Genomic DNA, 12,824 nt, shown 5'->3' with positions numbered 1-12,824 from the left:
CATTTAATTAATAAATTGTTTAAAAAAAAAAAAGGTTAATTTATTATGTATGTTTTTGTTGTTGGCGGTCTAATGGTTAGCGTGCAGACCTCACAGCTAGGAGACCAGGGTTCAGTTCCACCCTCGGCCATCTCTGTGTGGAGTTTGCATGTTCTCCCCGTGCATGCGTGGATTTTCTCCGGGTACTCCGGTTTCCAAAAACATGCTAGGTTAATTGGCGAATCCAAATTGTCCATAGGTATGAATGTGAGTGTGAATGGTTGTTTGTCTATATGTGCCCTTTGATTGGCTGGCGACTCGCCTGAAGACAGCTGGGAGAGGCTCCAGCACCCCCCGCAACCCTCGTGAGGAAAAAGCGGTAGAAAATGAATGAATGAATGTTTTTGTTGCTCCCATGGCGGAACTAAAGTTTCTTGATTTGTGCTGCTAAGTGACTACAACAGTGTTAACCGAAACACAGAAGAGGAAGTAGTGAACGCACAGCACATTGTTTACACAGACCGTTTAAGTGTGACGCTAACGATCACATGGATTTCAACGACTTTAAGGGCCTCATTTCACGACCAGCAACCAACGAGTTCTCACGGCGTGAAGGCAAGGATGCATAAGACGCTAGCTCATGTATTAAACGCCCGTTTCAAAGAACCAACCTGTGTCTGTTGTCGTGGAGAGAGCTACAATTAAGCTTAAAACAAGGTAGTCATCAGCTTAACCCCTCCTTCCCTTGGCGTGCCCATGTTAAATATTGACAGGCTAATAATTCAAGTGGCCTATTCAGACACAAGAGCTCCATTCATTAGGCCAATCAGCCTGTAGATGAAGGTTGAGAGGCACCAAAATAGAATAACAACAATATAACAAGACAGAATGTAATACCACACTGGACGCAGATGTGGCTTCATCTGTCCAGTTGCACCAAGGAATCATTAAACATTTGCGATTACAAGCATTCATCATCCCCGCCACAGCAGTGAACGTGCCCCCCCCATGCAGAGTGTGACTCTCTGCTGATTTGAGTTATTAGCAGTTGGAGCGAGCTGAGACGCTGGGGGAGAGCACACCAAGTTTTCGGCGAACACACACAAACACACAGCGATGTCAGCGAGTCCAGTCAGAGTAGTTCTGCTGTAAATAAGTTGCTATGTAATTAATCATTAACAGATTGTGATTAGCTTCTCTGCAGGCGTCTGTGCTGACATGCCAGCAAATTGCTAAAGCTAACACTGCAATTGCTTCTTTTTTTTCCCCACCACTTGAGTGCACATGCCTTTGAAACGGTAACCCCCGACCTCACACTCCCGCTGGGATCTCATCTCCACGACCCCTGCAGGCAAAGCCGCTAATGGGTGATGTGGATCTGACACAGACCGTCGCCGGAGTAAGCGTGATTCACGGCAGAAGGTGTGTCATGATCTCAGGGTGTGGTGGCCCTGTGTCGCCTCGGTTAGTCACAACATCCCGACACGGCGAAAACACATAGGCCTCATTCCAGTCTCTTGCTTTGGTGAGCCGACAAATCACTTTGGAGTGGCACCATCAGTCAAAGTCAAAGCTAGCGCAATGGCTCATGGAGTTGAATTAAAATTCAGCGTGCAATGAAAAACAGCACAGTACATGAAGAATGAGCAGGAAACTGTGAGAAGCTTTTTTGTTGGGGGGGGGGGTGAAGTCAAGGTCAAGACTGATAAAGCAATAACACATACTCATGGTTGGTGTGCTAGAGCCAATTTACCTGATGCCCACCTGATGAACCCTCCTGAATATCCCAACATGGCAGGCTGAGGAGGTGTTAAACATCTTCACAGTTGAAGACGTATGGATCATGATTAACATGCAAAGAATGTATAGATTATGATTAGGCTGGCATGCGTGTGACATTTTCTAATTAGCGCACTTGAACCTCATGCAGCAGCTCATCAATGGCCATTCAGGCGGCACGCCGATTTACTGTGCCACTGTTCAAATGCCAATCAAATGTTGCTCGCTGTGGCAGTGAATGAGGAGAGAAGGAGTGAACAAGCCTGAGGTGTCACGGTGCGTCAAAGGCTAATCAGCGCACCTCGCAATCACGTCCCATTCACTGAGGTTTCTCTCGGGCGGGTTACCACGATTTAACTGCCACCTCATTGTTGCCTGTCAAGAGGAGCTGACATTTAACATGTATTAAAAGGACAGAGCACTACTGAAACTGGTGGAAGCTGCAGCTTCAATTGGCAGTGGCGGACCAGATGCTGCCCCGTTTTGGATTGTTAAGAAGACTCAAAGTAGAACCTCAAAATGAAAAAAGATTAAATGCAAATGAGACAAAAAGTAAGCAATTTATTATTCATTCATTCATTTTCTACCGCTTATCCTCATGAGGGTCATGGGGGGTGCTGGAGCCTATCCCAGCTATCTTCGGGCGAGAGGCGGGGTACAACCTGGACTGATCGCCAGCCAATCACAGGGCACATATAGACAAACAACCATTCACACTCACATTCATATCTATGGACAATTTGGAGTCGCCAATTAACCTAGCATGTTTTTGGAATGTGGGAGGAAACCGGAGTACCTGGAGAAAACCCACGCATGCACGGGGAGAACATGCAAACTCCACACAGAGATGGCCGAGGGTGGGATTGAACTCCAGTCTCCTAGCTGTGAGGTATGCACGCTAACTACTTGACCGCCGTTCAGCCCCCAATTTATTATTTATTTTTATTTTATTGCACATAAGCTCCACTTCAAATCGGATTCCAGCTGGAGAGGTGGGATACTAGATAGATAAGCTTCTTGGACCTTTTAGCTTGATGATGGAGTCAGAATCAACTCCCAAACCTATTTGCCAGTCTGCATCTGTCAAGAAGACCATGGTTTTTCATGCGGGACAATGCGCTGCAGACCCCACTGCCTAGCTAGCCAAAAATTGAAAGAATGGCATGGCTCCCTTATCCAGTTCACCTAAAACCTGCTGAGATGACACCATACACCTCATATTGTAACTCTATGGCGTCATTTTTTAAAGATCTGAGATTTTGGAGTATTTTCACTTTAACTGATGAATTTAATTGCATAATAACTTTGCTGTTATTCCACAAAGAAAGCCAAATCCCTACTTATACATTAATACAGTGTATAATCTGTGAAGGGAGCACTTCTTTGCAGCCTTTTATTGGCTTTGCTAGAGCAAATAGTTGGCTAAATTACGTCTCAAGAAAGACACAGACGGCATTTAAGTGCAGGAAAAGTGAGCAGCTTGACAAAATTGAGATTAAAAGGGTTTGCTTACCAATTAATAATTTGACAGATCAGAAATTCCAACAAAGCAGCTACTCTTTTGAGGACAGCAATGTACACATTATAAACATAGGCGACAGAATTTACATTAAGGTTCAGAAGCCATCTCTTAAGAGAGGGGGAGGTCTGCAACACCACCTTTCTCACTGTAGTCCCTTCCTAAAATAATCAATCACCTTGGTTTCAAGTGGGTCCATGACCTTCATTACATGTGGATGGAATACAACCAAAGGTGATACCACCATCACTGGCAAGCGGAGGGCCCACTCCATTGTACCTCAACGACCGTCATTTGACAACACATAGTGTAGCTCATGCTGGTGACAGCTTCTGGTGGTGTTTGCGGACGTATTAATCACTTGGTTGAAATATGATTCTGAAGTGAATGCTTGATGTGACCCAGGTAGGTTGAGTTTGCCATAGACTATCACTGACAGGAGCATTACCACGAGGCTGTTGTCTGTGACTGTGTACACATTTGTGTTGAACACACTCAAATTTATGAAGCTGGTGGTGGAGAGGCTAATGAAGGCATGTTTGCGTGTGTTGATCATAGCACAGATGCAAGGGGAAAGACCTTTAATCACATCATCATCTCCACCTTCATCAACCACCAGCGGAGCTCCTTTGGCATTCACGCTCCAAATACACTGTACGCCGTCCTGTGGCTTCATAACGTACATGGATGTGTATGTGTGAGTGAGGGCTGGAGGAGATAAAGCGGTCTGGACGTGCTAAGCAAACCGTAAGCGTGCAAATCGCCAGCTATTAAAAGTCATTAGCATGGAGGACTAACACGGGGCTCATGCTGTGCTGAGGAGCCTTGACAATGGGCACACTCTGGTATGATTGATGACGTGACGCTGTCGGCCACAATAAACAGAACAAAAAACAAAACCCACTAAAGATAGAATCTGTCTGCTGTGGGAAGGTAATAAAACAGAGACAAATAAAGAAAGGCAGGCTAATCAGCAGGACCAGGCACGGCTCATTAATCTACCAAAGTGCTTGGAAGACCAGAGACAAGTGAGATGATGGGCACATTGTGAGCATCGCTCGCCTGATATCTTTTCATCAGTAGCAGAACCAGAGACCAAAATTACAGCGGAGATGAAAGTGGGTTCGGTGTTTGGGGAATCGGGCGGAAGTTGAGCGAGTATGGAAACAAAAGGTAAATACGACAGTTCCTCCTCAGTGAAGGTTCTACGGAAGCGAAGCACTGCTTATAATTGACCCAAAAAAACAGACAGTTGACGTCAGTGGTTCTCAATTATTTTCTGTCATTGCTCCATTGGTGGACAGAAATGTTTTCGCTCGCCGCACTGCGAAACTGATAATATGTATTTATTTTTCTGTACTGTACAGACTGAACTTGACACTGAAACCAGCAAAATGCAACAAAATGGAGAGCAGTGAAGCACCCAAGTGTATTCAAGAGTCAAATTGCATGCAGAGTATGACAAATCCCCCCCAACGGTTCACCGTGCACCCCCCAGGGGTGACGCACTGGGCTAACTTGTTGGTGAAGAACCACATATGTGACATAGGGAGATGGAGGGCGTGAATGAAACCATTCAAATCTGTGAGTCACAATCAAAACACATATCTGTTTATTACAACCAAACTGTCTCCGAAAACTATGCTTCTGTTCCACGCAATTGCAAAAGCGTCTATCCAAGCCGTGAAGACATTTCCAAATCTATTATTCAGCTGTTACGTCCTTTCCTTGAAGCTACTGTGGTAAACTTGCAGCTATTTAAAAACAAAAGATACTGTGTAATTGTTCAAATGTCAATGAATTAGTCTTTTCGCTGTCTAAATAGTCACTTTTATGTGCAAATCTGTTTTTATAGAAAATATATAAAAACACCTCCATGTTTTCAGGGAGCTTTCATCTGCAAGATTCTTATTCTTATCAACCTGAAAGGATATTTGTGGACATGAACATAACAATTGAACCCAAACCCCAGTGTCACTGCAGAGCCCATCCTTTGCTCACCTTATCCCGGTCTTCCACAAGGTCCATCAGCAGGTCATCCATGTCCAGGATGCCTCCATCAGTGTACTCCAGGTGGTGCGTATTTACAGCACTTCTCCCATCCTGCACAGAGAAGTTACACTTAATCACAAGAGACTGACAAATCCATTATAGCTGATGCACATCAAAGGAGAGACGGAAAATGTTCGATACAAAAACATTGTTGACTTGAGATCAGTGTAAGATGAGACAAAAATAACCATTAATGGCTCAGATGTGTTTAGCAAGTGCTGCGTATGAATGTGGAAAAACAATCTATTTTTTCAGTTATGTGGTCAAAGTCATTGCCGTCAAATTCCAGGGTGGTTTCACTATCACAGAGTTCAGAGTGTACACACCCTTTAGAGCTGTTTGCAGTCGTTGAGTCGAGTGGTTAGCACACAGACCTCACAGCTAGGAGATCAATTAGCTAAGTTCAATCCCACGCTGGAGTGAAGTTTGCATGCGTGGGTTTTCTCCAGTTTCCTCCCACATTCCAAAAACATGCTAGGTTAATTGGCGACTCCAAATTGTCCATAGGTATGAATGTGAGTGTGAATGGTTGTTTGTCTATATGTGCCCTGTGATTGGCTGGCGACCAGTCCAGGGTGTACCCCGCCTCTGGCCCAAAGACAGCTGGGATAGGCTCCAGCACCCCCCGCGACCCTCGTGAGGATAAGCGGTAGAAAATGAATGAATGAACCCATAAGAACCCATGTGGACTGGTGTGATGACTCATGTTTGGAGCTAGACGTCAGCAAAACCAAAAAGAGTGTTCCAACAAGCGCATTCACAGTGAGCCAGAAGACCATGTTGAGGAATATAAATACATGGGGCACCACCTTGGACAATGGAGGAATTCTCCTCCAACACGCAGAAGATCCAAAAGGACATTCAGCTCCTCTTCAGAAGCCAGAACATTCCCAGGATGGACTACTACATCACCACCTTCATTCAATAAGCTTTCAGAAAATGGTGACAGCTCTAAAGTAATTGGGAAATCTCTTAGAGTTCTGTTGACAGTCTATGAATATCTCACATTGTACATCAGGCTGCCAATTTCACTGAACTCAGGAGAAACAAATAAATAGACATTTTCATTAAGGCATGTTCAAAGTGTAATTGTAATTTTTAGCATTCATTTGCATCATTGGCTATGTGCTTAATGTTGTGACCACTGAGTTAATGTTGGAACACGTTGTAACCTGTGCACTGCATCTGCAGCAACAACATCCGGGCAAAGCTTGAACACCTCACAAGACAGGACAAACCGGTCGAACCTGAAGGCCACCATTCTTCCGTTGCTCATTTCTTTCTGGTGGGCAATGAGATCTCCGCCTCAGTCAGAAAGATTTTTAACAATAAGAGTCCCATTGAATAAAAAAAAAAAAAAAAAAAAACAATCCTGTGGTAACCATTCTACTACCTATTTTACACAATACTATGGTATCCTGAAGGATAATTCAACTGAGTATCTACTCTGATTGGCTGCATATCATTGTACCAACTTGTGTGCCTAAACTAGTGCTTCTCAGTTATTTTCTGTTACTTTCCTTTGCACAAGCGCCGTCATTCAGCCACATTGGCGGCCTTTAAGGTCAGGATTGCCTCGGCCACTACAAAGTCTTCATTTTGTTTCTCTTCAGCCATTCAGAGTTGGGCTTGCTGGAGTGTTTTGGATCATTGTCCTGCTGCAGAACCCATGTTGGTTTCAGCTTGAGGTCACAAACAGATGGCCGGACATTCTCATTTAGGAGTTTTTGCTAGATATCAGACAGTTCCATTTAAAATGGGACACGATTGGCGTATTTTGGAGGGTTTTTTTGTGAGGGCTTTAACATTAAATAGGTACTTCCCATTATGTCCATTGTTAGATAGCTCATATGAACTTGTTTAGAATGCATAGAAAATATGTTTCACAAAAGGTCTGTGAATGATGGACAATTTTTTTTGTGCAATTCCTCTTTAATAAATTGTTTAATTGAAAAACTGCCTTTTGTGTTCAGCTCTGTTGTCATTGATTAATATTTACATTTCTTTGATGATCTGAAACAAAAAAATCAGAAATCAGGATGGATGCTACAAGTTTATAGTAGGCGGTAGATCTTTGGGACTCATCATTTTAAAGTAGCTTGCAGTCTGAAAAGGTGCGGTGTGGGCACCCCTGAATTACACCCCTTCATATTCTCCATTTTGTATCTTCTCAAAAGACGACAGGAGAAACTGCACAAAAGCAAGCATTTATAAGGCACTTTCACACCACCTTTTTCCTTGGCTAATCTCTGATGCACACACCAGCCCACACAGGGCAGCATCTCACTTCCACATACATTGTGAGGAAGTGCTCATGGCTGGTTTGGCGAGCCGTGAAGTGGCGGCATATAGGCACTATAGTGTGCAGCAAATACTGCTTCCCTTCACAGATAGGGAATGCAGTAAACAAAAAGCCATCACCATCATCATCATCATCGCACAGCAGGAGTGCAAAGATGGCTGAAAGCCCACCACAGTGACAACACGTGTGCAGTGAGCTTGAAGCTTTGGCAGTTTTGGAGGAAGTGAGAGCTTAGGAAAAGTCACAGGCAAGCTCCCAGTGAAGTAAACATCTCATTAACAAGGTCTATGCTGCATCACTGAGATGCACACTGCAGACGGCTCTCTCGGCGTGGCCATAAAACAGCACAGCTTCAGCGATTAAACCCAGCTTTCTGACACTGTCCTTAGGATGTGCAGTTTACGTGGGTGCTAAGTGGATGTTGTTGGCAGAGCTGCACTGTCCTCATGATCATGTGCCTCCATTAGGAGCAGGCCAAAGGCAGTTGAGTCAGCGTCCGCAGCTGCTAATTAACACGCCTGGTGAAAAGCGATCGAGGCCTCGGGTGTATTCTAATCACCGGCGCTCTCATTTAGACTGCTTCAGAATCAACAGGGACTCGTGGGCTGAGTGGGCTGTCAGGTGTCTGTGTGTGTGCGGCGCCATCTAGGTTGTTTGTCGCCCCGCCACTTGCCGAGGGAAAGGCCATTCGGGCGGGATGAAGGGGAGCAGCCAGACGATAAGAGTGGGACCTGTCACCAATCCTAATCCCCCATCACTCAGAGGACAAAGCCTTCTGTCTGCCGCACACATCCCAGATTGTGACCACATTGAGGCATTAAACAGTAAACTTCCACCTGCCCACTGAGATACCAGAGCATTTAGAGGAAGCTATTGTCCAGGTGGACGGACAGGACCACTCACATCCACACTGAGAAGAAACACGTCGGCCAGCTATCAACTTAACACAGCACACAACATCTCAGACGGATAAAAGGTCAGCTCAGCACAATGATTAATGTTAAGCTGATTACAACATTTGGGAGGTTTTGGAAAACTTTGTACAAACAAATAAATATAATCATGTCATCTGATTTATCGTTTTGTTAGTAAATACAAAAAAAAATACAAAAACGGGCATAGTTCAGACATAGTTGCAAATGGCAATTAATCCTGATTAATTCAGTTGCACAATGTGATTGATCTGAAAATAAATTTCAATCATATGACGGCCCGACTTACTCTTTCGATTACTGTGGTCAATGTTTGCAAATCATAACGCAGATGATTTTCCAGGTCCAACTATCTTTGTTAACTTTGTTTATTATTTTGCACTGCTCAAACAACTGTATGTAATAACGTCAAATCATTGTATTATTTAGATTTTACATTCATATGTTGTTGTATTAAATGTTGTGAAAACAAAGGTGTGTGTGTGGATAGTTTTGTAAATGTTCCTACTGTGTTTTGCTGAGCTTATAAATTACCACAAACTACAGGCAAAATTATTAAAAGATCTAAAGAAATGTTCAAGTAAAATGTGTCGGTATCGGCAATAATGAGCATCATCGATACCAAGGTGAAAAACATGCGCAATCCCCCCACTTTAAAGGCAAACTTCCTGTTTCGAACACTTGGCAACTTCGACTTCGCAAGTGTTGCATCGTCGATGAACGCTGTTTGGTCACATCTTGTGAAAACTATAAACAAAACGCCGACTGACAATACACCCTGGTTGAGTTGGCAGCTGGCAAACAAGTTTTAAAATGGAAGTAAACACCACATTTGAGCGGTGGTATACAAATAGAGTACAATTCACTTGCACACAAAACACTTGGCAACATTTCTTGAACCAAATCATGTCACGTGACCCATGACGTACACAAGCGGCAGTGGGTGAAATGTAAAGAATGAGAGGAATGGACACCACAAGTTCAATACATTATCCTGTCAAGGGCACTTCGTAGACAATAACAAACAATAAGGCGTTTTCAAATTGAATTTACGAGTTGCAGTTTACCTGATCCAAAATCTTACGGTATCTCCGCGTGGCTTGGTCCACTAAATCCCGGACGGTCCATCCAGATTTACACGGAACAACCACTGCTGTGTCACCAAAAGTTACTGTGACTTTCATAATAGCAAAAAAATGAATTAAAAAGGGTAAAAGTCCACAGTACTGCTCTTCCTGTTCGTTGCGCGTCAAAATGGAGCAACAGGTGTATCAGGTCCGAATGGGATCACCTTCAAGTTGCTTCTACCGAGGCACACAGGTGTGCAAATCCACGCCAAACATGGTCCTAACACCCGGCAGCCACCTGTGGAGCGTTCCCCGTCATGTTGGCTTGTTACACCTAATCAAAATAAACACGACTCAAACCCGGAAGAAATCACAGCGACAGCGGCGTTCCAGGAAATCACTCCTGCCGCTGACAGCCAGTCATATTTCAGGTGCATCGTCTTTTCATTGCTCAGAAATCACTTCCTATGCCGGCAGCCAATCATATCTCAGGATATATCTCAGGTGCATCATCTCTTCATTACTCAGGAAATCACTTCCCTTGCTGACAGCCAATCATATCTTAGGTATTAATCCCTTCATTACTCGGGAAATACTACCTAAAAACTAAATAAAATGCCACTTGCTCCAAACTATAGACTTTATAGTAGGTGTCACTTTGATATATGTATATTTTTCAGTTACGTGCCCCCTGTGGAATGCTTCTTTCATCCAAGTATGACCTAACTAGAGAAAAGCATGTTTGGTTGAAAAAAAAAACATAGAACAAAACACATATATGAATATATTTTACTAAGTGATTATAATAAGTGTTCGCGTTACATTTTGTGGGTCCTGGTTACAATAAACACATCAAAATAATTCTGTGCTGTTCATTTTATATGCAGCTTAATCTCATTAGTGCCGCAAGAGTATGCTGGAGCCTATCCCAGCTGACTGTGGGCAGAGGCGGGGTACACCCTAGACTGGTCGGCAGCTAATCGCAGGGCACATTACACAACAACCTTTCACATCCACATTCAGTCGCCAATTAACCTAACATACATCATTTTGGACCAGTACTCAGAAAAACCCACACCCAGAGATTCAAACCCAGGGATTCCAGATCTGATGGCCAACATGCTAACCACTAGTCCAGTTCATTTATACGTATTTCACTTCAAAATCTCAGTAGTACCCACATTTGGGAACAGGTGGCATCCTTAAAAATGTATTTTGGGGGGGAAATATGTATTGAAATCATTCCTAAATGAGCGTTTGAGACATTGTACACTTTAATGAAACTATCCTTTCATGTTATTAGGTGTGTTGTGAAAATTTCTTTCTGATATTAATGGTCTGCGGACACGGTCCTGTGCCTTACTCCTGCATATTGTTAGGTTGTGCTCTGGGGAATTTCCTCACCATGGAATCAGGGAAAAGGCACCACAACGGATGGATTTGTAATTGGGATGAGCAATTAGTTCCGCTGCCAGTGTTATTCATGCAAAATGTACAGAACAATGATGGGCTGTCAGCTCCAACTCCTCTCATCCCCGCTAATCTGAAAGCAGTAAGGTGGGGTGGGGGTGGGGATGGGGGTGGGGGTAGGAGGGTGAATGACGAGAACAAAGCGCTGATCATGAAGTGGTCGTCTGGTACTTTTAAGTACTTTTAAGGCTATGGACACACTTTTCATTTTTGATTTGGTTAAAACAAACAAACAGCAAGTATGAACCGTAAGGCCGGAAGCATAAATACCAGTGGTAGGTGCATAGTGCATTTCAATATTTTCAAAAGATAAATATTATTTGTGAACAAAAATTCCTAAATCTATTGGATAAACAGATGATAATTTGATTCCCACTTCCCACTAGCTTGATTACAACACCAAGGGCTCTAATTTCGTAGACCGGGCGCCGCACCAACGGGGTGTGGCCGGCGCACTTTGCAAATTTGGAGAGCAGCGCAGACTGGCGCAGCACGGCACAACCCACGCCTCCATCCCTCCCACCGCCACAAGTGGCGAAGATGGAGGAGAGAAGGCGTGAGAGGGTTTAACCCGTCATGCACCACGTACGCCACCTCGTGGGACACATCATGTGTTCCTGACAGTTACATTAAACACAGCAGCAGGCTAATCCAGTCATCTGCCTCCAAGTGGGCGTTATAGCTTGACTTGGCAACTTTCCGCTTCAGCTACTGGTTGTGACAGTCGACACAGGAATCAAACCAGGCCATCACGTTGAAGAACCAGATGCGCATGCGCACACACAGGCAGTCGATACCTCACGGAATCACGTGTGGCATTGTTTAAGAGAGAAGCTTTACTGTTTGTTCAAGGTGGCTTTCGTCATCAACTCTGTTTGCTTAAGAGGCCCACAACAGAGAGGCCTGAGCATGTTTTCTCTGTTCCAGGTGAAAAAGCAGCATGTTATTCCACACAGCTGAGTTATTGAAAAAATTATATAGCTTCCTCTTCCTACATGACAAAGAAAGGCGTGTCTGTCTGTCCTGAGAACGGACTAGTTTGACAACAATGCCTCTGCACTGTTGGAACAACAGTTTGCTGACTGATGTCGTTTTCTTCATTAACACCATCATTAACATCAGGTCATGTGAGATGCAAACAGTGGAAATAAAAAGATGTAATATACTGCAAACTTCATCAAATGTGTCTTTTGGGTCTTTTCTGTCAGGAAGTGAGGTGTGCCAACCAAAGTGCTTGCTGTCAATAAAGCCCAGTGATGGTTTTTGTTGTTTTGTTCGTCTCTCTGAGTGCAATTTACAGGGTAGGCTTGTCTGGGTCGATAATCATGTTGATTTGCTTTCACTCTCTAGCAGTGCCCCTTTTCTAAAGAGCAAAATTGACGTTCTCAGCGGCAGCACCACTGCTCCTGTGTTTTTTGTTCGGTTTGAGACCGAGGCCAGTCGATAGTTGCGACTTTCTTCTCTCTTCCTGCTGCGCAGCTTACAATTATCAGTCAAGAATCAGCATCCAGGATCACGCAGAAAAGTAGCCTGTCAATTTTTTTGGATGTCATGATGGCAGAACCTGGGCCTCAGGCAATCGGCCCTCCTTTAATAGTGCTTCTCTTCAACAACGGAACTAGAAGCACATTGTAACCACTTAGAAGAAGTACAGACCAGCAAATTTAAAAGGAAGTTCTCTTGTAAACCAACATGCAAAAAAAACTGCCACAAAAGGCCACAAA

The 12,824-nt window shown here is 43.9% G+C and overlaps 1 protein-coding gene across 3 annotated transcripts in view; it reads right to left on the bottom strand.

Moving 5' to 3' along the window:
• The window catches only part of pard3ba (par-3 family cell polarity regulator beta a), a 98,020-nt gene extending 87,960 nt beyond the window's left edge, over positions 1–10,060 (bottom strand). The window contains exons 1-2 of one of the 3 annotated variants that reach the window (XM_078796409.1): positions 9,631–10,060; positions 5,279–5,380 (exon numbers count right to left, since the gene is read on the bottom strand). In XM_078796409.1, coding sequence (XP_078652535.1) covers positions 5,279–5,380; positions 9,631–9,747 — 219 coding nt within the window. In that variant the 5' untranslated portion in view covers positions 9,748–10,060. The remainder of the gene's footprint in view (positions 1–5,278; positions 5,381–9,630) is intronic. The other 2 variants (XM_058050741.2, XM_058050744.2) reach the window with 2 other exon arrangements.
• Between the last annotated feature and the right edge of the window lie 2,764 nt (positions 10,061–12,824).

This window comes from Doryrhamphus excisus, linkage group LG15 (genome assembly GCF_037039965.1).
Source record: "Doryrhamphus excisus strain RoL-2023G ecotype Guam linkage group LG15, RoL_Dexc_Guam_v1.1, whole genome shotgun sequence".
Taxonomy (NCBI): Eukaryota; Metazoa; Chordata; class Actinopteri; order Syngnathiformes; family Syngnathidae; genus Doryrhamphus; species Doryrhamphus excisus.
The sequence above is the reverse complement of the archived record's forward strand: the minus strand, read 5'-3'. Positions and strand labels throughout refer to the sequence as shown.